The sequence below is a fragment of the Pelophylax lessonae genome (assembly GCF_965119305.1).
Source record: "Pelophylax lessonae genome assembly, chromosome: 6".
NCBI lineage: Eukaryota > Metazoa > Chordata > Amphibia > Anura > Ranidae > Pelophylax > Pelophylax lessonae.
This window is the reverse complement of record NC_138773.1, coordinates 303,377,584-303,400,706: the sequence shown is the minus strand read 5'-3', so window position 1 is coordinate 303,400,706 and position 23,123 is coordinate 303,377,584. Positions and strand designations below refer to the sequence as shown.

At 44.7% G+C, this 23,123-nt stretch overlaps 1 protein-coding gene across 1 annotated transcript in view; it reads right to left on the bottom strand.

The window, feature by feature from the left end:
* Positions 1–2,230: 2,230 nt before the first annotated feature.
* ABCB6 (ATP binding cassette subfamily B member 6 (LAN blood group)) overlaps positions 2,231–23,123 on the bottom strand; it is a 68,899-nt gene continuing 48,006 nt past the window's right edge. Inside the window, exons 11-19 of the mRNA XM_082260955.1 lie at positions 22,881–22,944; positions 19,811–19,896; positions 17,275–17,332; positions 15,944–16,048; positions 14,505–14,679; positions 10,094–10,206; positions 6,004–6,098; positions 5,807–5,875; positions 2,231–2,961 (exon numbers count right to left, since the gene is read on the bottom strand). Coding sequence (XP_082117081.1) covers positions 2,805–2,961; positions 5,807–5,875; positions 6,004–6,098; positions 10,094–10,206; positions 14,505–14,679; positions 15,944–16,048; positions 17,275–17,332; positions 19,811–19,896; positions 22,881–22,944 — 922 coding nt within the window. The 3' untranslated portion in view covers positions 2,231–2,804. The remainder of the gene's footprint in view (positions 2,962–5,806; positions 5,876–6,003; positions 6,099–10,093; positions 10,207–14,504; positions 14,680–15,943; positions 16,049–17,274; positions 17,333–19,810; positions 19,897–22,880; positions 22,945–23,123) is intronic.

Here is a 23,123-nt window from a genome sequence, read left to right as displayed (position 1 = left end):
GTCATGTGCAAGCCATTTGAGTTCATCCACATCAAAATATATCTCTATGCAGATCTTGGCTGAGAAGACCTTACTCATTCCAATTCATCCCAAAGGTGTTCAGTTGGGTTGAGCTCCTCCACACCAAACTCCTCAAACCATGTCTTTATGGAGATGTTGGTTGAGAAGACTTGGCTCATTCCAATTCATCCCAAATCTATTCATTGGGGTTGAGGTCTGGGCTCTGTGAAGGCCACTTGAGTTCCTCCACACCAAACTCATCAAACCATGTCTTTATGGAGATGTTGGTTGAGAAGACTTGGCTTATTCCAATTCATCCCAAATCTATTCATTGGGGTTGAGGCCAGGGCTCTGAAGACCACTTGAGTTCCTCCACACCAAACTCATCAAACCATGTCTTTATGGAGATGTTGGTTGAGAAGACTTGGCTCATTCCAATTCATCCCAAATCTATTTGTTAGGGTTGAAGTCAGGGCTCTGTGAAGACCACTTGAGTTCCTCCACACCAAACTCATCACACCGGGTCTTAACGGAGCTGACTTTGTACACAATGTCTTCCTGGAACAGGCAAGGACCTTCACACAATTGTGCAGCTTTTCTCAACCTTTATCACATGGAGGAGCCCCTGAAGTAATGTTCAGTTCTCAGGGAACTCCTGTCGATAATTATTATATCTACCACTCACTGGACATTAACATGAGAAGTACATTGAGGATGTAAGAAAAACAAGAATGTGGTGCGTTTTGCATACTTGAAACTCAGGGCTGCTCTGAACATCAAAATTATTTTTGGTAATAATAATGAAATAAACATTCATAGTAATGGCCAGAAAACAAAACGCAGACTGTGAAAACTGTAGTACTCCCTTACATTAGTGATCTGTTAAGTGTTCCATTCCATTGATGGTCAGTGGAGAAGGGCCCCTTACACTGGGGGTCAGTGGGAAGAGGTAGAAATTGTTCATTGATTTGGGAACCCCTAGCAACCTCTGGAGGAACCCTAGGGTTCCAGGAAGCCATGCTTCAGAAAGGCTTGTCTAAAATCTCTTTGTATTCTGTAGCATCAACAATACCCTTTACTGGAAATATCTGAAAGCAATCATTTTGAGGGATGTCCACATACATTTGGCCATAAATTAGTAGTGACACCGAGGTATCCACAAACTTTGGCCATTTAGAATACATTATACAAAAAAAGGAACATGTGCTTTGAATATACAAAGTAACAGGTCTACCTAAATGCCAACTCTCTCACTCTCTCTCTCTCTCACCTTTTCTATAAAAAAAATTTGCCTTCCCTTCGCAATCCTGCAACTTTGCTAAGTTACCTGGAGTAAAAAGAAATTTCAGTACTGCTGAGCTTTATAGAGCATGTGACTCACCCATTCCTCCCCTGATGTAGTGGTGGCTGTATGGGGGTGGGTACAGAGTCCTCAGGGGCAGGAAGAGAGTCTTCAGCACTGTGTAAGCTACAACTAGATTGACATAAAAGAGAAGCATGGTCAAAGCTATTGCCTGCTAACAGAGCAGAGTTGATTCAGGCTCTGGAAGAATCCCGACAATCTCCACCTAGCTGCCTTAGGGACACGTGGCTGGGAACCAGTCAGCTGCTCCCACAACCTTCACAGCCCAGTACTCCAGTGCAATCAGAGGCCGTGTGATCACTGGAGGAGGAGAGCAGTGACTAACAGTCACTGCTCACTGCTTGAGCAGACTAAAATCTGAGCAATCAGAGGCTGTGTGATCACTGGAGGAGGAGAGCGGTGACTAACAGTCACTGCTCACAGCTTGAGCAGGCTATGAGCTGAGCAATCAGAGGCCGTGTGATCACTGGAGGAGGAGAGCAGTGACTAACAGTCACTGCTCACTGCTTGAGCAGACTAAAATCTGAGCAATCAGAGGCCGTGTGATCGCTGGAGGAGGAGAGCGGTGACTAACAGTCACTGCTCACTGCTTGAGCAGACTAAAATCTGAGCAATCAGAGGCCGTGTGATCACTGGAGGAGGAGAGCGGTGACTAACAGTCACTGCTCACAGCTTGAGCAGACTAAAAGCTGAGCAATCAGAGGCGGTGTGACCACTTAGTTCTTGGTCATAGAGCGGATGAGTGACAGCTGCAGCATAGAGGCGAGTATGGATGTTTACTTTTTTTTCCATAAACTCATACTTCTCCTTTAAAGATTAGAAAGAGTTTCTTCTCATCCCTCCACCATATAGCAGTGTGACAGGGAAAATGGGTATAAGTAAATGACAAAGAGAAGGGGATTGTTTGGGCATTTAAGTGAACCTGTTGCTTTGCCCTGCAGCACATGTTTACTGCAAATCAGTTGCTGGTCAAGTTCTTTAATAAATGTACAAGAAATATTCATATTGCTGCAGGGAAGTGTCACTACTCGAATCTCTGACAGAGCAGAGAATCTGCAAGCCAGTTCCAAAAGCCAATGCCCACCAAAAACTGAAATATCAATACCCTATGCAGCCTAATTCACCATAATGGGCCAATGAGAACAAGGGTGGCAGTGTGTAGGCTGAGCTGCAGGTCCTAGAAGGGTTGTAAGAGCTACACCTAGATCACATTTGGCAAACCTACAAGATGGTAAATGTGAAATAATGGTTCCTGCAGCGTTTTCCCAACATGGATTATGTGAAAACAGAAGCTTTGTTCCAGCACTCTGCTAATAATAGCAGATGTGATCACTGCCATTAATCCTCTCACTTCATACAGAATGCTGAGGAGGACAATATTTTCTCTAACCAACATTGTCCGCAGCTTGCCGTGCAGCACAAAGCCACATTACGCTGCTGTCTAGTGAGGTTTCCTTAGGGCTGGCTTGGGCTGTTGGAGCTTCTCTGAGATTTTGTCTTTCCTTTCGGATTCGGAGTCAGAGGAAGACTCATTGCTGCTCTGCTGCTTCTGCCACATCCCTGCGTAGATGCCTCCCTTAGAGAGGAGCTCCTCGTGTCTAAAAGCAAAAGAGAACAGAGATGAAAGGTTTTCTTGATCAAAGGAAGGCAAAGATTGTAATTTACCTAATGCCTCGTTTCCACTGAGTGGTACGGTACGGTACGGTTCGGTACGCAATTTTTGCTGTTTCCATTGTCAAAAGTTGTAAATGGTACCCTAATTCCGAACTGTACCATACCACTTTTTTGGTACCCTTTCATTGGAGTACCAAGCACATTAGTACCGTACCAACAGGGTGGAGCAATACTGTTGAGCTTAAGTACTGTTGGCAGTGGAAACGCACGCCTGATCAAGGTGTACCGTACGGAACTGTAACAAACCGTACCGTACCGCTCAGTGGAAACGAGGCATAATTCAGCCAATCACATCCTAACATGGACACAAATAATATTTTTAACCACTTACTGTCCAGGGCAAATCTTTTAATTTTTTCACACAAATGTTAAAAAAAACCCCAAACATTTTTCTGAAAGCAGAGACCTTTGAGAATAAAATGGTGGTTATTGCAGCTGCTGAAACCTGAAATCATCTCCTTCATAGACGGTAGCGCAATAGGAATCCCCTGATTTTATTGCAATATTTTATGTTTATTGTATATTTAAAAAAAAAAAAAACTACACTAAAATGAATTTTAGTGCACACAAACACAATATAATACCCAATGTTTTGGTAAAATATAAAAGATGAGGTTGCGTTGAGTAATAAAAGGTGAGGTTGCGTTGAGTAATAAAAGGTGAGGTTGCGTTGAGTAATAAAAGGTGAGGTTGCGTTGAGTAAACAGATACCAAACAGGTCAAGATTCAAAATTGTACATGCTCATGAAATAGCAACAAACTACAGTACAAAAATTATTTCAAAAGCCCCCCGTTCACACTGGCGCGACTTGTCATGTGATTTGACAGTTTAAAATTGCATAACAAGTCGCACCCTATTTGTACCTATGGAACCGTTAAAATCGGTGCAACTCACTCAGCACAGATTTGAAAAAGGTTCCTGCACTATTTTTGGCGATTTCATGTGCAACTTGTATAGACATCTGTGCATGAAATCACACAGATGTCAGCAAGCTGCACATGAAATCGCACTGACCAGCGTCTTTGAAATTTCACTGAAGTAGCGCGATTTCAAAGCACCATTTAGTGTGAACGGGGTGTAACTGCCGCGGTGGTGCTTTTCATTTTTTTAATGTATTTTTTCCCATTTTTTTTTTCAAACTTTATTGCTACCACATTGTTAGCCCATTTATTCGACACAACCTCATCTTTTATATTTTACCAAAAAATTGGGCATTATATTGTGTTTGTGTGTACTAAAGGGCAGGTAACAGGTTTGCTTAAGCCACTGAGACCGTTTTGAAATCGTGCGAGTTTAACCGCTTGCCGACCGCCGCAAGTACATATACTGCAGCGGTCAGCCCCGTGCAGGCAAAGTGGCGTATGGATAAGTCACTCGCCTGTGAGCCAATAGGGGGCGAGCGCGCGCCGCCCGAGGCGCGCTTCTGCCCCCGCTCGTTCATGGACTCCTCCACGCGAGTGACCGGCGGCTCCGATGTCCACCGGTCACTCGCGATCGTCCGTTACAGAGGGAGAAAGGCAGGCGGCTAATGTAAACAAAGCCGCCTGTCATTCTCCCTTGTGTAACAGCAGAGATCATACGGTCCTGCTATGTAGGATCGTAGATCTCTGCTGTTACATGAAAAGCCACATCCAATCACAGTAAGAAGCACGCCCCTAGGGACACACTTAGCCACTGCATCACTAATAAAGTTAACCCCTTCCCTGCCAGTGTCATTTTTACAGTAACAGTGCATATGTATAGCACTGATTACTGTAGTAATGTCACTGGTACCCCCAAAAGTGTCAAAAATGTCAGTCAAGGGTCCGATCTGTCCGCCACAATGTCACAGTCCTGCAATAAAAATCGCAGATCGTCGCCATTACTCAAAAACAACATAAATGACAAAAATCTTTCCCTTAGTTAGTAAACGCAATAACTTTTGCGCAAACCAATTAAAATACGCTTATTGTGATTTTTTTAACAAACATATGTAGCAGAAAACAAATTGGCCAAAAATGTTAAAAAAATTTAGATTTTTACATTTTTTTGGGGAATTTCATATAAAAAAAATGTGAAAAATATTGTTATTTTTGCAAAATTGTCTCTCTTTTTTTGTTTATAGCGCATGATAAAAAAAAAAAAAAAAAAATCGCACAGGTGATCAAATACCACCAAAAGAAAGCTCTGTTTGTGGGAAAAAAAGGACGTCAAATTAGTTTAGGTACAGTGTCGCGCGACCGCGAAATTGTCCGTTAGTCACGCAGTGCCGAATCGCAAAATAGGGCCTGGTCAGGAAGGGGGTAAAATCTTCCGGGGCTTAAGTGGTTAACTGAATTCACACGATTTCAAGCCGGCATTTCAGTTCGACTTCGGGGGCCATTTCACAGACATCTGTGCCGGTTCTTGCACAGATGTCTATTGAAATCGACCCCGAAAATGTAGTACAGAAACTACTTTTGGGAATCGGTGCGGCGCCGCAAAGTCGGCGTCGGACAGTGCAATTGATGGCAATTGGCTTAGTTTTGACATGCAATTTGAAATGTCGGACCAATGTGAATATGGGCTTATGAAGACATCAGGGTCTACTAGACACCCAATGTCTCCCCTGCTCTCCAAAGCAGCTAATCAAGCACAAATCAGAAAGCCAAGGAAACACCTTTTGCGCTGACCAGATGGGTTTAAGAACATGCCCCACCCTAAACAGGACGTTTTTTAGGATGTGGCAACTGAGATTTAATAAACGGTTCTATTTTTATTAGCCAGGTTACCCAGAATACTGCCCTTACCTTCCTCTCTCTGCAATTTGTCCTTCTTTCAGAACCAGGATCTGATCTGCACTGATCACAGTGGAGAGCCTGGAAACAAAGGAGTAAAAATAATCAGAATTGAAAACCACAGTCAACATACAAATAGTAGATTGCAACGCTGTTCTATGAACTCCCAACTAAAAATGTCACAGAAAGAGGAACAGATCGATTCTCACCGATGAGCAACAACGATTGTAGTGCGATTGGCGCAAACTTTGGCCAAAGAAGCTTGGATGTTGCGTTCCGTTTCAGTATCCAGTGCTGACGTGGCCTAAAAAACAGGCAGGTGAGAAGAAGTGTCAGTAAATCGAGGAGGAAAACAATACAGAGGGCATCGGTGTTACGGCCAATATGGGCATCTAGTCAGCAGCTGATCTAACAACATATAACATGGCTGCTGACTGGACAAGTGCCATCTTTGGGGTGTCCTTTTAGTTTTTAAACTCTAAAGGGTTGATTTACTAAAACAAGAAAAGTACAAAATCTAGTGAAGCTCTGCATAGAAACCATTAAGCTTCCAGGGTTTATTTCTTTTTTTATTTGTCAAAGCTTAATTGAAGCAGCTGAAGTTAGAAGTTAATTGGCTGCCATGCACAGCTGCACCTGATTTTGCACTCTCCAGTTTTAGTAAAACAACTCCTAAGGCCCCTTTCACACTTGCCGCTCCGTCGGCGGGGATCTGTTTTTCTCAGCCGAGAATGATCCGCCAATCCCCATGTTGAGTAGGCGGATGGCAGCTCTGTCTCCGCCCTGTGTGCGGAGACAGAGCTGTCAGGTCCCCGCTCTTCTCTATGGGGGAATCAGATGAGAACGGACCGCTCATCCGATCCCACCCGATCCCCCAGACGCATGGAAAAAAGGGTTTCCATCTGTCCAATTTTGACAGACAGGATCGGATCAGATGTCAGCGGACATGTCTCCGCTGACATCCAATGCCCCATAGAGATGCATGGGGCACCCGTTCAGATCTGCCTGAAAAACTGACAGGCGGATCTGAACGGTCCGCAAGTGTGAAAGGGCCCGAAGGGTCTTGCACACTGGCTTTCTGCCTGGTGGACTCCGTTTTGCTCAAGGGGGATCGATCCACCGATTCCCGCTGAGCAGGCAGATGACAGCTCTGTCTTCGCTTAATTTGCAGAGACGGAGCTGTCAGATCCCCGCTCTTCTCTATGGGAGATCGGATGAAAAAGGACCGCCTTTCCGTTTTCATCCGATCTCATCTGATCCGATCCTCCAGACGGATGGAAAATTTTTTGGTAAAAAATCCGTCTGGATTTCACAAACCACATCAGAACGGATAGCAGCTGACATGTCACCGCTGACATCCGCTGCTCCATAGGGGTGCATGGAGCATCTGATCAGGTCCGCATCAAAAACTGACAGGTGGACCTGATCGGAAAGCCTGTGTGAAAGGGGCCTTAATCATGTATGTCAGCATAACCTATAGCAGAGGTTCATTATCCGAAATTTAATTTTAAAGTGGATTTCCAGCCTTTTTATATTTTGGGAAGTGGGGAAGGGTTAGAAGCTTTGTCTAGCTTATAATGCAGTCGGTGTTCCTAATAGGAAGACATCTCTTGTGTGGTGACCAGACAGGAAATGTGGAAGAATATATAAAGTTAGAACAAATAAAGTGAGAAAGTGAGAAAACCCTTCCAAACTGCACTGGTAAAAAAAAAAAAAGTTTTGTTGCTGAATTTCCATTGGAAGTTTTCCAATCATTTTCCATTTTGGTGAACACAAAACAAGAAGTGGGAAATTTCACCAATGGCAACACAAGCGGCACTTAAAGGTTACATTCATCTTCTCATAAAAAATGAAAAGGTAACCCAACTACAAAAACCCTCCCCAATGTCCATGAAAAGGCAGTTGTGAGCGATGATCAGTCAACGCAGCCACATGACCGTAGTGACCAATGACAAATCTCTTCACTGAGGAAATTAAGGCACAACATAGATTGTGATTTATTAATGTTGATATGGAGGGGTTGACGTAACTTTGTCTCAGGAGAAGATAAGAACAGCAGGGACTGGGACGACAGTCCACCTCCTGCTACCTTTCCGGGCTTTACTCTCCCACCGGGGAGCCCGGGACTGAAGTCGGCGGTTCTGCCGGCTTATCATGGAGATATATTTTGCCACTTCCGGTTTCGGCAGGATGTAAACAAGCCATTACTGGCTTCTGAAAGCATCTGATCTAACTGATCTAGGTCTGATCAGATGCTTTTAGGGGCAGAGGAGAGATCTTGGGTCTAATAGACCCCAGATGTCTCAGTAAAGAGGACCTGTCATAGCCCGTTTTATCAGAAGGAATGTTGTCCATCCCTTGTGAAGGGTGGATAAGCTCCATCCTGCTTGCACTTGCTGTTCTTGGACATTGGCATACTACGCAAGCTTGTGAGTGGTCATTTTCTTCTGTCTCCTCACTGAAAATTAAAGTCAGATCTCCAAATCTAAAAAGTATTGAAGTCACTGGATTACCATGACAGCCAGAAAAACTTGCATTTTCATCAGGAGAAGTTAGCAATGACAGCTTACATACAAGAGATTCCAAACCTTCCCCCAAGCTGTACAAAACTAAAAAAAACAAAAAAGTAAAAAACTCTTACAGTAATTACTGTATAGAGTAAAAGAACTGAACACCCGTGCCAAAAAGTGCATGCAATGCACACTCACAAAAATTAATGTGCTGTTATTAAGTATGCAGCGAACACATTTTGCAGGATGGATGGATAGATAGATAGACAGATGGATAGAAAATAAATACCGATCTCCTCTGATGGGATCTTCTCCTATCTCTCGGACACTGTGCCAATCATTCAGTCAAATGATACCACCAAACAGCCAAGATAAGGTATCATAGTGTTGTCATTTATTAACCCAAATGCAGCAGTTAAAACAGTCACTAACAATTGCATAAATTAGCCAGTATAGTAATAAAGCAAAACGCCGCTCTTTCACTCACATCAAAACGCCGCCACCTCGAGACCAACGTGGTGGTGTGAAGTCATATAGACAGCTCCGCCCTACGCGTTTCCCACCTAATGTGAGATCAGTGTTTATTTTCCATCCATCCATCCATCCATCCTGCAAAGTGTGTTAGCTGCATACTTTATGGCAGCACATGAATTTTGGTGGGCGTGCACTGCATGCGGAGGGGATGGATCTTGGGTCATGAGTATACCCTGTTTATCACTTTTTGGCATGGGTGTTCACTTCTATTACTCTATACAGTAATTACTACACTATAACAGTTTTTTGCTTTCATGATATCCTGTTTGATGCGACACCACGATATCCTGAGGAGGAGTTGATACTACTTGATACTGGTTTTTGTTGACTACATCACTATTCTACTATACAAAGTGTGTTTACTCTACTCTTGGTTGAGAGAGCACTTATTTGCCACTTCTCTTGGTTGTTATACATGAGGAAGTATTAGCAATCAATACCTATGGAAAATTCATGATATTTGGACTTTTCGAATTGTTTTATTTTATTTCTTCGAGCGCTGAAGTTTCTGTTATTTAAAGCAGAGTTTTTTAGATAAAAATACCCCCGGGACAGTCAGGGCTAGTGCATTTCATAATGGATAGCCTCTGAACTGTCCCGGGTCGCACTTACCTTTTAGAAGAAATACTTACCTTGAAAATGTCTTGTCCAGCGCTGCCATTTCAGGTGTGGGCAGCTGAAGCCAGAGCGTCCTCTTCGGTGTCCTCTTTGGTCCCAGAATGCCCTGCACCGGCCCCGCTCGTCAGTTCCGGTGAAGGCGCGTTATCCCAGCATGCCCAGAAGCTGTTTAGCAGGGAATGACGCGCCTGCACCGGAACCGACGAGCAGGGCCGGTGCATTGATTCCTGGGAGCGATGATGTTCAGCTCCCAGGAGTCAATGCGAGCAGGAAGCGACGGTGCGGGCCGCGACCGCAGAGGGAGGAAGTGGAAGAAAGGTAAGTATATTTTCTTCAATATCAAGGTAAGTAAACAAAAAACAAATCGTGACTATCCATTTCTTTTTCAGGTGATTGTCAGCAAGCGGATGATCCAAAGTTGTTTTCGAGGCCGGAACTCCGCTTTAAGTTTTGTAAAGGATTGTATATTTCTCTTGTTGCTAGCAGATCCTTTCTTTTTGTATTGATTTTGGGTGTAGCAATGACTTTATTTATATTTAAAAACAAAAAATAAGGCTCTGGCTGAATTTTCACACTTTAGGTACTCAAAGAACCCCCAACCACCCACACATGGGATATGACATTAGCCCAGAATCACCTCATCTAGGAGGACAATCTGTGGTCCCTTTAGAATGGTTCGTGCAATGGCGACTCGTTGCTTCTCTCCACCGCTTAACTTCAGACCCCGTTCTCCAACTTGTGTGTCATATCCTGCGGACAGAAAGAGAAAGAAATAAAAAAAACACTTCCCCGGAATCTGCACCTGTCTCTTGGGATACTAAAACAAAATCAGTTAGTGAGCGTGGTCCAATGGAGAGAAACACTACACGGCCCATCTGTTCCTATAGCATTGCTCTGTCACTGGCCAGCATGATTCTGCTGTGTTTCAGCCAATGATGAGGTGGGAGCAGGCGAATGGTTTATTTATTGATCCTGGTGCTGGGGATTTGCCACTAGTGATAGAATTGCTAGAGCTAAAACCACAATTTATCATGTCTGTAGGTTATTGTATGTCTGCTATGTATTAGAATGTACCAGGTTTATTATGTACCTTTTATATTACTGTTCTGGACCATTTACATCCTTACGTGTATCATTTATGTTTATCCCATTACCATGGGTTCACATACTTTTGGGTACATTTTGGATTTACTGTTAGCTGGTCTTCAGAATTTTGATAAAATTATGAATTATCACCCCTCTGGTCCTATGACAAATTAATATATTATTTAGCTGGTCACACTTCATTTAAAGTCCCACCCTTTGTGTCTGTTGTGTTTTCACAATTTATCAGTACTGATATACCTGTTGTGTGTGGAGTTTGCCAATCTGCAGAGAATTGTACAATTCCAGAATCAATGTTAACCAGGATCCCTAAACTGTGCAATTCTCTGCAGATCTACATCTGAAATTGAAGAGTAACAGAAGAAGGGCCGAATCGATTGATGATTTGATCATTCCTAAAAAGTATATATACACTGTTGCTGTAGGAACAATTTTGTACTCTAGTAGCCCTACTAAAACTCACTAATGACCTACTAACTGCTAATACCAACTGCCAGTACTCCATACTCATACTCTAAGTTCGGTTCACACTAGGTCGCTCCGACTTCGGGGGCGACCTGTGAAGTCCCGTGCACCGCGACTTCGGCGCGACTTGCACGGACTTCATATAATGAATGTCTATGCAAGTCGCTCCGAGGTTGCCAAGAAGTAGTACAGGACCCTTTTTCTAAGTCGGAGCGACTTGTGTCGCTCCTATTAGAACGGGTCCTGTAGCACTGCATGGACCGCGACTAGTCAGGCTGACAAGTCGCCTGACAAGTCGCCTGACAAGTCGCGGTAGTATGAATGTACACTTAGACCTTTCTGCTGCCTTTGACACAGTTGACCACCCCCCTCCTCCTCAATAAGCTCCACCCCCTTGGCTTCCGTGACTATGCGCTTTCCTGGTTCTCCTCGTACCTATCTCAGTGCACTTTCAATGTCACATACAACTCCTCTTCCTCTTTCTGTTGTGGTACCCCAAGGCTCAGTCCTTGGGCCCCTCCTATTCTCTCTCTAAAACCCTTTTCTGGGCCAGTTGATAACCTCCCATGGCTTCCAATACCACCTCTATGCTGACGACAACCAGAGCTCTCTCTCCACTCCCCAACTCACCCCCCCACCCCCTCGATCTCCTTACGTATCACAAATTTACTGAGCGACATATCAGTATGGATGTCACACCAGTTCCTCAAACTCAATCTAAGAAAACAGAGCTTGTAATATTTCTTTGGCCCCGATCCTCCCAACATGACTTTACCATTGAAATCAACATCACAACCATTGGTCCTTTCGCTCATGCCAGGGTGCTAGGTGTAATCCTTGCCGCTGACCTCTCCTTCAGCCCCCCACATCCAATCACTGGCTAAAACTTACCGCCTTAACCTTCACAACATTTGCAGAATTCGCCCCTTCCTGACTAAAGACACCACAAAACAACTTATTCACTCCATGGTTATTTCCCACCTTGACTACAGTAGCTCCCTCCTCACTGGCCTACCGTTATACAGGCTATCCCTGTCCCCTTCAGTCTATTAGGAATGCTGCTGCTAGACTTATACACCTTACTAACCTATACATGACTGCTGCCCCTCTCTGCCAATTTCTTCACTGGCTTCCCCTACTCCACCATATAAAAGTCAAAATACTAACCACAACATACAAGGCCATCCACAACACCGCCCCCAGATACATCACCAACCTCATCTGCAGATATTGCCCAAACCATCCTCTCTGCTCCTCCCAAGACATCTTGCTCTCTAGCTTCCTTGTAACCTCCTCCAATGCTCACCTTCAGGACTTTTCCAGAACCTCTCCCATCCTCTGGAACTCCCTACCTCAGTATGTCTGGTCAGCTCCTACCTTGTCCACCTTTAGGCGATCCTTGAAAACTCATTCATTCAGGGAAGTCTACTCCACCTCGACCTAGGAACTGTACTCGAGTCACCACCATCAGATCATCCCCCGCAGCTTTTACCATCAAAACGTGCATGAAAGTCGTACCTGATTGTTTTACATGTAACAGTTTGTCCGACTTTGCAGATGGACAACAAGTCACATTCAATTTGCACCGATCCATAGTTGCGTCATAGTTGCTCCAAAGTTGTACTCCAAAGTCAGTGCAACTTTGGAGTTGCACAAGTGTGAATAGAGCCTTACAGGCAGCCTGTCAAATTGAGACTAGTATCCATGGCAATGTCTTAGCTTTATCACACTAGGAGTGTGAAACTTAAAACAGAACTAAGCTAATCAATTTAACGGCTTCCCAAAAAAGTTACATTCATGGCATGCCATGAATAACTGTCCCAGTTGCTTTTTCTGTAAACCAAACTGTCAAGCTATCAAATGGCATGTGTTAAAACTGATCACACGTGCAGCACTATGCTAATTTCAGATCAAACAGAGGCCAAGATGGCAGCTTCCTTAGCTTTAAAAGATAGGAGAGTTTAGTTCTGCTTTAATTCTATTTTGGGTTACACTAAACCCCTCTTCCCCCACTTCTTCCCTTTTCAGACCAGTGATGTCTGGTGACAGTGGAAGTGTGTGTACTCACTCTTGGATATTACACTGTTCAAGTATTGGCATGGGAGCCCTAAGCTGTCCAGGAGCACTGTGAGCCCTGGTTAGCCAAGCCCAGGGGGTGTGTCCATGACAGCAAGGGGTCACTGTAAGTTGGCTGGATTATGCTGGGTGTCATTCGACCCTGTCCTGTTAAACCGCTGTATGGTCTTGACCACCGTGCTGCAGCTCAGTTTCAGGGTCTTGCCAATCTTTTTATAGCCTAGGCCATCTTTATGTAGAGCAACAATTCTTTTTTTCAGATCCTCAGAGAGTTCTTTGCCATGAGGTGCCATGTTGAACTTCCAGTGACCAGTATGAGAGAGTGAGAGTGATAACACCAAATTTAACACACCTGCTCCCTATTCACACCTGAGACCTTGTAACACTAACGAGTCACATGACACTGGGGAGGGAAAATGGCTAATTGGGCCCAATTTAGACATTTTCACTTAGGGGTGTACTCACTTTTTTTGCCAGCGGTTTAGACATAAATGGCTGTGTGTTGAGTTATTTTGAGGGGACAGCAAATTTACACTGTTATACAAGCTGTACACTCACTACTTTACATTGTAGTAAAGTTTCATTTCTTCAGTGTTGTCACATGAAAAGGTATAATAAAATATTTACAAAAATGTGAGGGGTGTACTCACTTTTGTGAGATACTGTATACTGTCTTGTGTATATTATTGCTAGGTTTCAGAGCATTTCCTCCTGAAGAAGCGGGCTTCAACCACAAAACCTATAGAGGAGTATGCGCCCAGTGAGGATCCGTAACTAATCTTGCTTCCTCATTGGAGTGCACCAAGTATTAGTAGGATACGGTTAGATTTAGCCGATTGTTTTATACACTATTTGTACTTTTTTTAAAAATCTGTTCAGATACGTGATTTTATCTTGTATAAATAAAAATTATATCTTTATTTTTATCCGGTGAGTATTAAGCTTCAGTTACCAAGAAAGTCCAATTTTTCTCTACTTTCCTTTCCTTGGAGACTGTTTTGGGGAAACTGTTTCCACCTTCAGTTTTGCAAAGCGTAACTAAAGTCTGCAATATTTCATATATTTCATACTCCAAACTGTGCTTTCTTGAAGGGCTATGGGCACTACTGGTATTTGATACCACCAGTTTTTTTGGATGCTTGGTCCCTGCTGGGATTTGTGGTTCCCTCTGCCAGCCACTACACCATTACTGTGTCCTGTAATGACGTAGTTGCTTGAGGAAGGAACCGCAGGCAAACCTGCTGGAAGCTCTACCACTCTGATTAGTGTTTTTGTATGTAAAATTATAGTATATTATTTATTATTTCGGCTTCTTTTAATTTATTTTCCCCTCCAAGTTCTATGCATTTTAGAACACGCAGAGCCTTTCCTAAGCCTATGAAAGATTATTGTCATTCACCCACCATCACGGAAGGAAAGTATCCGTTCATGAATATCAGCCGCAACTGCTGCTTGCTCCACCTCCTCATCGGTGGCACTGACGCGGCCATAGCGGATATTATTCCGAATGGTATCATTAAACAGTACTGTGTCCTGAGGCACCACCCCGATGTGGGAGCGAAGAGAGGCTTGCAGAACCTAAGAGAGAGGAACCATTAAAAGAGTGAGAAATTGTAAACAAAACCATGAGACATTCATCAGTTCTAGGAACACCAGAGAAAGTTTCCTCTTACTGAAATCTTAAAAAATAAAAACCCTCAGATTAGCAGGGGTAAAGGTGCGCTGTAGTATTTTAAAAGTAAACGTGTGATTTACTCATTGAAGGAAAAACATGTTTGCTTCAATTTCTCTCCACCCCCTCCGCAGATGCACTTCCCCACCTTTCCTTTTCTCCCCGACTTCCCCTCTCAACTAAGCAAGACAGTTAAGGCCTCTTTCACACGGGCGTTCCGTATGTCCGTATATCACCCCATCCATGATATACGGACATAATGCGAATGCATGTGAATGGGATTGCGGATGTCAGCGTATGACCATCCGCTGACATCCGATTTGCGTCCTTTCAGTTCTGTTCTGTTCCAAAAAAACAGAACCCTATTTTTCTTCCGTTAAAAAAACGGAAAGGACGCAAAATCGGATGTCAGCGGTGTCATCCACTGACATCCCCAATCCCATAGACATGCATTATGTCTGTATATCATCCGCAAACGGATGGGATGATATGCGGACATACGGTTCGGATGACACAAGTGTCATCCATGTCCGTAAAAAAAAAAAAAGAAGAGTGCCGGAGCGGATCAAGATACGGTCTGCTCCGTGTGAAAGGACCCTATGAGTGGCTCTAGACGGAGCTTACACAGGGCTGAGGACTCTACCCAACCCCTGTGACAGACAGTGCAATCACCAAGCGCCAGGGCTGCCATAAGGATGTAAAGACAATAAGTCAAGTGATCCATATCTAGAAGGTACTGGGTATTTTGGCATCCCTACTGGGTATTTCCTTTTACCCTTCCCTTTGAGCCTCATGCATAGAAAACAGCAAGCAGCAAATCTGGTGAGACCAGCAATCAGACATCAGTGCTTTAGGTGATCTCAAACTACAAATATACAGCTATGTGCCTAGGCACACTTACATACCAGGAAGTACACAATTTTCAGGAGGAATTCCAGACAAGAGGTACAACTGTCTGGGCAATTCCTAGAGACACCTAATAATTCTAGAGTTTCCTTATAACACTGCAAAAATTCACATTCTGAGTTCAGAGCCACTTTAATAAAAAAAACTGCTGGGAGGTAGCGGAATAGACCTAGAACGGTGTTTTCTGTATACTGCCTGCAGCACAAGAGAAGTGCATCTTATAGAGATTGCTCTAGAGATCATGCTCTGCTTGGCAAAACTCACTGTGGAAATATCCTGCCCATCGATCCGGATGCTGCCTCCTTTCACATCATAAAAGCGGAAAAGAAGACGTATAATTGTGCTTTTTCCTGAGCCTGAGGGCCCCACCTGGAAGGAGAAGAAAGATTCATTTTAAATTTCTACATGTGGCCAGGTGTTAGCCCCCTACAACCCTTGTGGTGCTGAGGATCTTAAAGCCCTGGAGCTCTCAGGAAATGCTAAAATGTATAGCTTCCAGTAAACTGAACACATAGGTTGTAGACCAGGGGTGCTCAACCTTTTGAAGAGCAAGGGTCACTTAAAGCGGAGTTCCACCCTGGGACATTTTTTTTTTAATAAAAACACCCCCGGGACAGTCAGGGCTAGTGCATTCCACAATGGCTAGCCTCTGATCTGTCCCGGGTTGCACTTACCTGCAAGAAGAAATACTTACCTTGAAAATGTATTGTCTAGCGCTGCCATCTCAGGTGTGGGCAGCTTGAAGCCAGTGCGTCCTCTTCTGTGTCCTCTTCCGTCTTCTTCGGTCCCACGATGCACTGCACCGGCCCCGCCGTCACTTCCGGTGCCGCAGCGTCATCCCTGCACAGCTTCTGGGCATGCCCAGAAGCTGTTTAGCAAGGTATGACGGCGCCTGCACCGGAAGTGACGAGCGGGGCCGGTGCAGGCGCATTGATTCCTGGGAGCGATGACGTTCAGCTCCCAGGAATCATTGCAAAGCCAGGAAGTGACGAATCGCCATGGCCGCCGAGGGGAGGAAGAGGAAGTAAGGTAAGTATATTTTCTTCTAAACCAGGTAAGTAAAAAAAAAAAATAGCGATTATCCATTTGTTTTTCAGGTGACCCGGAGCAAGAAGGTGGAGGTAAGTTTAATTTTAGGGTGGAACTCCGCTTTAAGTTATTTGGTAACCGGTTGCAGGCCACAATAAACTGTGGAGTTTTAGTGCCACCCAAACTGCAAATGTAAATGGGCCCTTACTGTCTTGAGCCCCCAGTAAGGCTGTTTCACACTGATGCACTGTGGTTTACCTGCACCGCAGCTGCAGCACAATGCACCTGCGGCTTTCCTGTGGGTTAGCTGCACTGAATCATAGACTTCTATTATAACTTGCGGGTGTGGTGCATTTTCTGAAAGCCCACCAAACTCGCAGGATATAATAGAAGTCTATGGCTCAGTGCATCTGGGCTTGCTGACCCACCATGCCAGGGCATGAGAATGCGCTTCGCTTGTTTGAGGTCGTGGGCCACATCGGAGGGCTTTGCCAGCCACGGGTTGAGCACCCCTGTTGTAGACTCTTTTATACAATGCTCTGTGTCTTACATGCAATAAAACTCACCAGTGCCACAGTCTGCCCCGGCATCACAGTGAAAGAGACATCTTGCAGGATATCGCGCCTACGGTGGTGCAAAAAAAAGAAAAAAAGGAGTTAAACTTTGTGTTTGTTTTAATTTTAAATTTCACCAAAAGGCTTCAGGAAAATGAGGTGAAATAACTGTGAAAAATCATGATAATAATAATAATAATAATAATAATAATAATAATAATAATGACTCGTCTCCCCCTTTCAGGGTTATGGGCAGAAATCTTATTAAAATAATTTTATTCCCCAAAATATTATACGAGTCATTCACCCACTCAAATTTTTTAAGCTCATAGGTTCTATCCTTATTACTTTTGTTTGGGGTAATGTCGACACAAGCTGCCTTGGCGCCTCCTTAAAGCGTAACTTCACCCTAAAAGGGGAAGTACCGCTTTATGCCCTCCCCCTAGTTTTGGCATCTTTTTTGGAGGAGGGGGGAGCAAGTACTGCTCCTACTTCCAGTTGGATTGCTAGGGGGGATCCCCCGGAAGGCCATTCCCCCCCAACCTGCAACCTTCCTGGATCAGTCACAGGTTTCAGAAGGCTGCAGGACCATTCACAAAGCGTAGCACGGCTCACTCATGCGCAGTAGGCAGCCAGATGTGAAGTCACAAGGAATAACAGCTGGCTGCCCACAGTAAACATGCAACGCAGAGGATCCGAAATCTGGCGAGGAAGCACAACACTGGATCCCTGGACAGGTAAGTGTGCTTTTAATAAAAGTCAGCAGCTACAGGATTTGTAGCTGCTGACTTATTTTTTTTTTGGGAAGAAGGCTGAAGAACTGCTTTAAGAGCCAACAACCCTGGGGGGGAATGGTTTTGCCCAACTTTGACTTGTACTATCCGGCGGCACAACTCCCACTTCTACCATCTAAGATGGATAGGGAACGATATCTCGCCTTGGTGTGCCCACCCGCAGTCCGCTACACCTCTCACCCCATGCAAGTAATTATGCGAGGTGTGTGAAGTTCACGGGAAGAGTATGATCACAAGAGTACGGTTTACCACTACCAGAAAATATGGGAACTATAGGACGAGAAATGGGATGAGATATCTTGTAAATTAGCCTCTCCTAAACTGTCTGACAGACTCGCACCACTTCATATCTTACATAGGGCCTACTTGACCCCTATTCGTATATCTACCATTCCTCTCAGAGTCCCCATTGCCCACAGTGTTCTACAGCCAGTGTTACTTTTTACCATTTGTGGACCTGCCTGGTAATTTAAGGATATTGGACCAAAGTGGTTAATTTTCTACATGACCAAACAGATTCGCCCCTGGTGCTAAACAGCGTATTTTAGGTATATTCCTAGATCCAGATGCTGATAAATACTAAACAAAGTTGTTACAGTAAACGCTTTTTAGTGCCAGGAAAATTAGAATGTAGCACGAATATGAATACAGGCCAAGGCATGAGTTGCTGAAATTAATACCATGCTTCATTACAAGAAGCTTATATATACACACAGCGGTTGTTCCGCCAAGTACAATAGGATCCGCAACAGGCGGCTGGAGCTTGTGAGCACATGTGACTGAGTCCAGTGCTGGAATGGCAGAGACCGTACCCCTATGTTCTCCCAATGGTTCTCCCTCTCTAAAGCCTAGTACACACTACTAGGTCAACCCAGAAAAACTGAACGAAAAAAAAAACCTTCAGCTCAGGAGAAGCAACTGTGCTAACCATGCAATGTTCTCATCCAATTCCATCCGATCCGCTGGACGGATGGAAAATAGGGTTTCCATCCGTCCAGATTTGACGGATCGGATGTCAGCGGACATGTCTCCGCTTACATCCGATGCCCCATAGGGATGCATGGGGGGACCGTTCAGATCTGCCAAAAAAACGGACAGGCGGATCTGAACGGTCCGCCTGTGTGAAAAGCGCCTTAGGCCCCTTTCATACGGGCGATCCGATCTGCCTGTCAGTTTTTCAGGCGGACCTGATCGGATGCTCCGTGCATCTCTATGGGGCAGCGGGTGTCAGCAGAGACATCTCCGCTGACACCCGCTGCTCTCTGATCTGATCCTGTCCGTGAAATTCGGACAGATGGAAACCCTATTCTCCATCCGTCTGGAGGATTGGATGGGATGGGATTGGATGAGAACGGACAGGCGGCCCGTTCTCATCCGATCTCCCCATAGAGGACAGCAGGGATCTGACAGCTCCGTTTCTGCACACAGAGTGGAGACGGAGCTGTCATCCGCCTGCTCAAGGGGGATCGGTGAATCGATCCTCCGCTGAGCAGAACAGACTCTGTTGGGTGGTGCGCCCGTGTGAAAGGGGCCTTAAGCTTTGGCAATAAAACCTGGAAGCGGACTGGTTTCTGTACAGAGCTGCACCAGATTTTGCACTCCCGAGTTTTAGTAAATAACCCCCAGTAAGCCAAGTCCCTACAGCTTGCTGAGCAAATAAAGTGTGTAAAAAGCAATTCCTTTTCCTATTATACAAAGTGTAATACATAAAGATCTGTGCTTTAACCCCACACTGGGATATGTTCTACCCGTACCCATCTGTATAGCTGAAATGGACATTTTCAAACTCAATTTTGCCAGTGCGAAACCTCAGCTGGTCAGCATTCACCAAATCCTTCACCTGTGGAGTACAGACAAAAACAAGACAGCAATTAGCCAGCGCAATCAACCATGTTCAGGCTAAACTTGGAGGGCCAATTCATATCTGTGTGTTGTAAAATGCGATATGCTTTTTGTTTAAATCACATATCGCATTTTTAATGTGCTTTGGGTGCATTTTATAAAAATTAAACAAAACGCATAATGCGTCTTTCGTGAGTTTTCATCCCTGGTCAGCTGGGAAAAACAGACATATGACTCAAAAAACGCACAAAAGGTGTGTTGTGTTTTTTTCGGTGCTCTACTATTGACTACGAAGGAATGTGCATTTTTGAAGCATTTTTTTACAAAACGCACTGAAGGTGCAGCAAGCAGGACTCTTCAAAAGCACAGCGCACCGCAGCACACAGATGTGAACAGTTACATAGCATTTAAAGGGGATATTTTGCATGTGCTTTTGAGTAGCTGGAAAGGTGCATTTTAGCATGGTAAAAGCACACAGATGTGAACAGGCCCGAAGGCCCCTTTCACACAGCACCGTTCCGTCGACAGGAGCCATGCTACTCAGCGGGGGATCGACGGAGCAGGCGGAGACGGAGGTGTCAGATCCCCGCTCTCCTCTATGGGGGAATCAGATGAGTATGGACCGCCTGTCCAGTCTCATCCGATCAGATCGGATCCGTCAGACGGATGGAAAATAGGGTTTCCACCCTTCCAGATTTGACAGAGAGGATCGGATGTCAGCGGACATGTCTCTGCTGACATCCGATGACCCATAGAGATGCATGGGGCACCCATTCAGATCCGCCTGAAAAATTGGCAGGCGGATCTGAACGGTACGCAAGTGTGAAAGGGGCCTAACAAGTCTGCCACATTAGGTGCGTTGATCTGCATAGATCAACGCAGGCTCAACACAAGGGCACATAGAAAACTGTGTTCTATAAGCATGAATGGAGCCGCACTCCTGCATTGCAGTGTTGCCAACTGAGGGGAATTTTTACTGGCGGCCACTAAAAAACTGGCACTTTTCTCCTGCTAATAAATGCCAGTGACAGAAAAAGATTGGCAGTAAAATATGGCTGTGACGCTCGGCACTGCGCATGCGCAGTTACGGAGCCTGCCATGACCATTCGAGTGCCTGCTACAGTGTGTTCAAGAGGCGCCGGTGCGACATCTGGTGGAGGCGGTGGCCAAGTGTGTCATGTGATGTCATGGTGCAAGGGAGCCAAGCAGAGTGGCCAGAACCTCGTGTGCAGGTCTGCGGAAAGGGAGCAAGGCAAGCAAGGAGCGGGACTGTCAGTGCTGTTTGGACTGGAGTTAGAATAAAGGTACCGCCTGACGTGGCGAGGGAGACTGTCACTGTGGCTCAGGAAGGGACATGTCATGTTTGAGAGGTGTCATCATCATCTGTGCTGCTGCACACTGCTGTCGGTGTCACTGTGAGAGTCAATTTCATGTGTGTGTGCTGCCCATTCTAAATTCTTGCCCCCGAGTCCTGTCCCTGTCCCTGAGCTTCTTACTTACTATATTGAATTAAAATAAAAAAAATGTTTTTTGCCTTAATATCTCCCTTAAATCACATTGCTAATTGCATATTGTACTTGTTTGTAGCCTAAATACTAAAATCTGCACCTAAAACTAATTTTGTAACTTTTGCAAATGCCAGTAAAAAGTTAGCTGGCCAGTAAATTTTGCATGTTGTGTCAGTAAATTTCAATCTGGTAGGTTGGCAACACTGCTGCAAATTCACTTGGCATCGGTACGCAGCGGCGAGTCCTACCAGCTCCACAGTGCCTTCCACAAGCGGCTCTGGATGCAGAGTTCTCGAAGCAGCGGTTATTTTATTATTATTATTATACAGGATTTATAAAGTGCCAACAGTTTAGGCAGCACTTTACAATATAAAAGGGAGACAATACAGTTACAATACAATAAAATACAAAAGGATTAAGATGGCCCGGCTCAGAAGAGCTTACAATCTAATAGGGTGGGGCAGGTAGTACAAAAGGTTGTAACGGTGGTGAATGAGAAGTGGTAAAAGATTAGTTGGAGGAGTGATAGGCTTCCCTGAATAGAGGAGTTTTTAGGGATTGCCTGAAGGCAGCTAGAGTAGGGGATAGCTGGACAGATTGAGGTAGAGAGTTCTAGAGGATGGGAGAGGCTCTGGAGAAATCCTGGAGACAGGCATTGGAGGAGGAAACAAGGGAGCTTGAGAGTAGGAGGTCTTGAGAGGAGCAGAGAGGATGGTTTGGGTGATATTTGGGGACAAGATTTATGATGTAGCTCGGGGCAGCATTATGAATGTCTTTGTATGTTGTGGTTAGTATTTTGAATTTAAGTTCACTGGGCGATTAGGAGCCAGTGTAGGAATTGGCGGAGAGGGGTGGCAGACACTGAGACTATGGAGAGGTAAGCCAATGAGAAGGGAATTGCAATAGTCGAGGCGAGAGAAAACAAGGGAGTGAATGAGTAGCTTGGTGATTTTGTTAAAAAGGGGCGAATTTTAGAGATGTTACGGAGGTGAAGTCTACAAGCTTTTGACAACTACTGGATTTGGGGCTGAAAGGATAGGTGAGAGTCTAGGATTACACCCAGTACCCAGGCATGAGGGGAGAAATTGATGGCGCATTACGGATTTTGATGGAAAAGTCATGGAGGGGGGCACGGTCGGGGGGGGGGGGGGAATATTACCAGCTCAGTTTTAGAGAGATTTTGTTTAAGGAAGTGGTGCGACATCCATGCTGATATGTCAGTTAGTACTGTAAGTTAGTAATGCGAATGGAGACTGAAGGAGTGAGGTGAGGAGTAAACAGATTTGGGTGTCATCAGCGTAAAGATGGTGTTGGAAGCCATGATCTGGTCTCCCACCCCCATTAATGCCCAGACAGCTCATTGATCTGACACATGCTTGTTTACATTTATGTTTATGAGTGCAACTTTTATTGTCTACATAGTTATTGATGGATCTATAGGAGATTGTACAACAGATGCATAAAAGCTGCTCACCTCCAGATCTTCACTGAAGAGGTCAAACATGTTCTCCATGTCGATGAATGAATTCTGAATCATCCTGTAACAGACAGATAAACATTTTCAGCAACACAGACACTCACATGGAATCTCTGCTCCCCCTACAAACACCTTTCTTCCTCCCTAGACCCTCATCTGACCCACTCCCGGACTTCTCTCGTGCTGCTCTCTCTCTTCGGAACTCTAATCTGCATAACATCGGACATGTATCAGCAATCC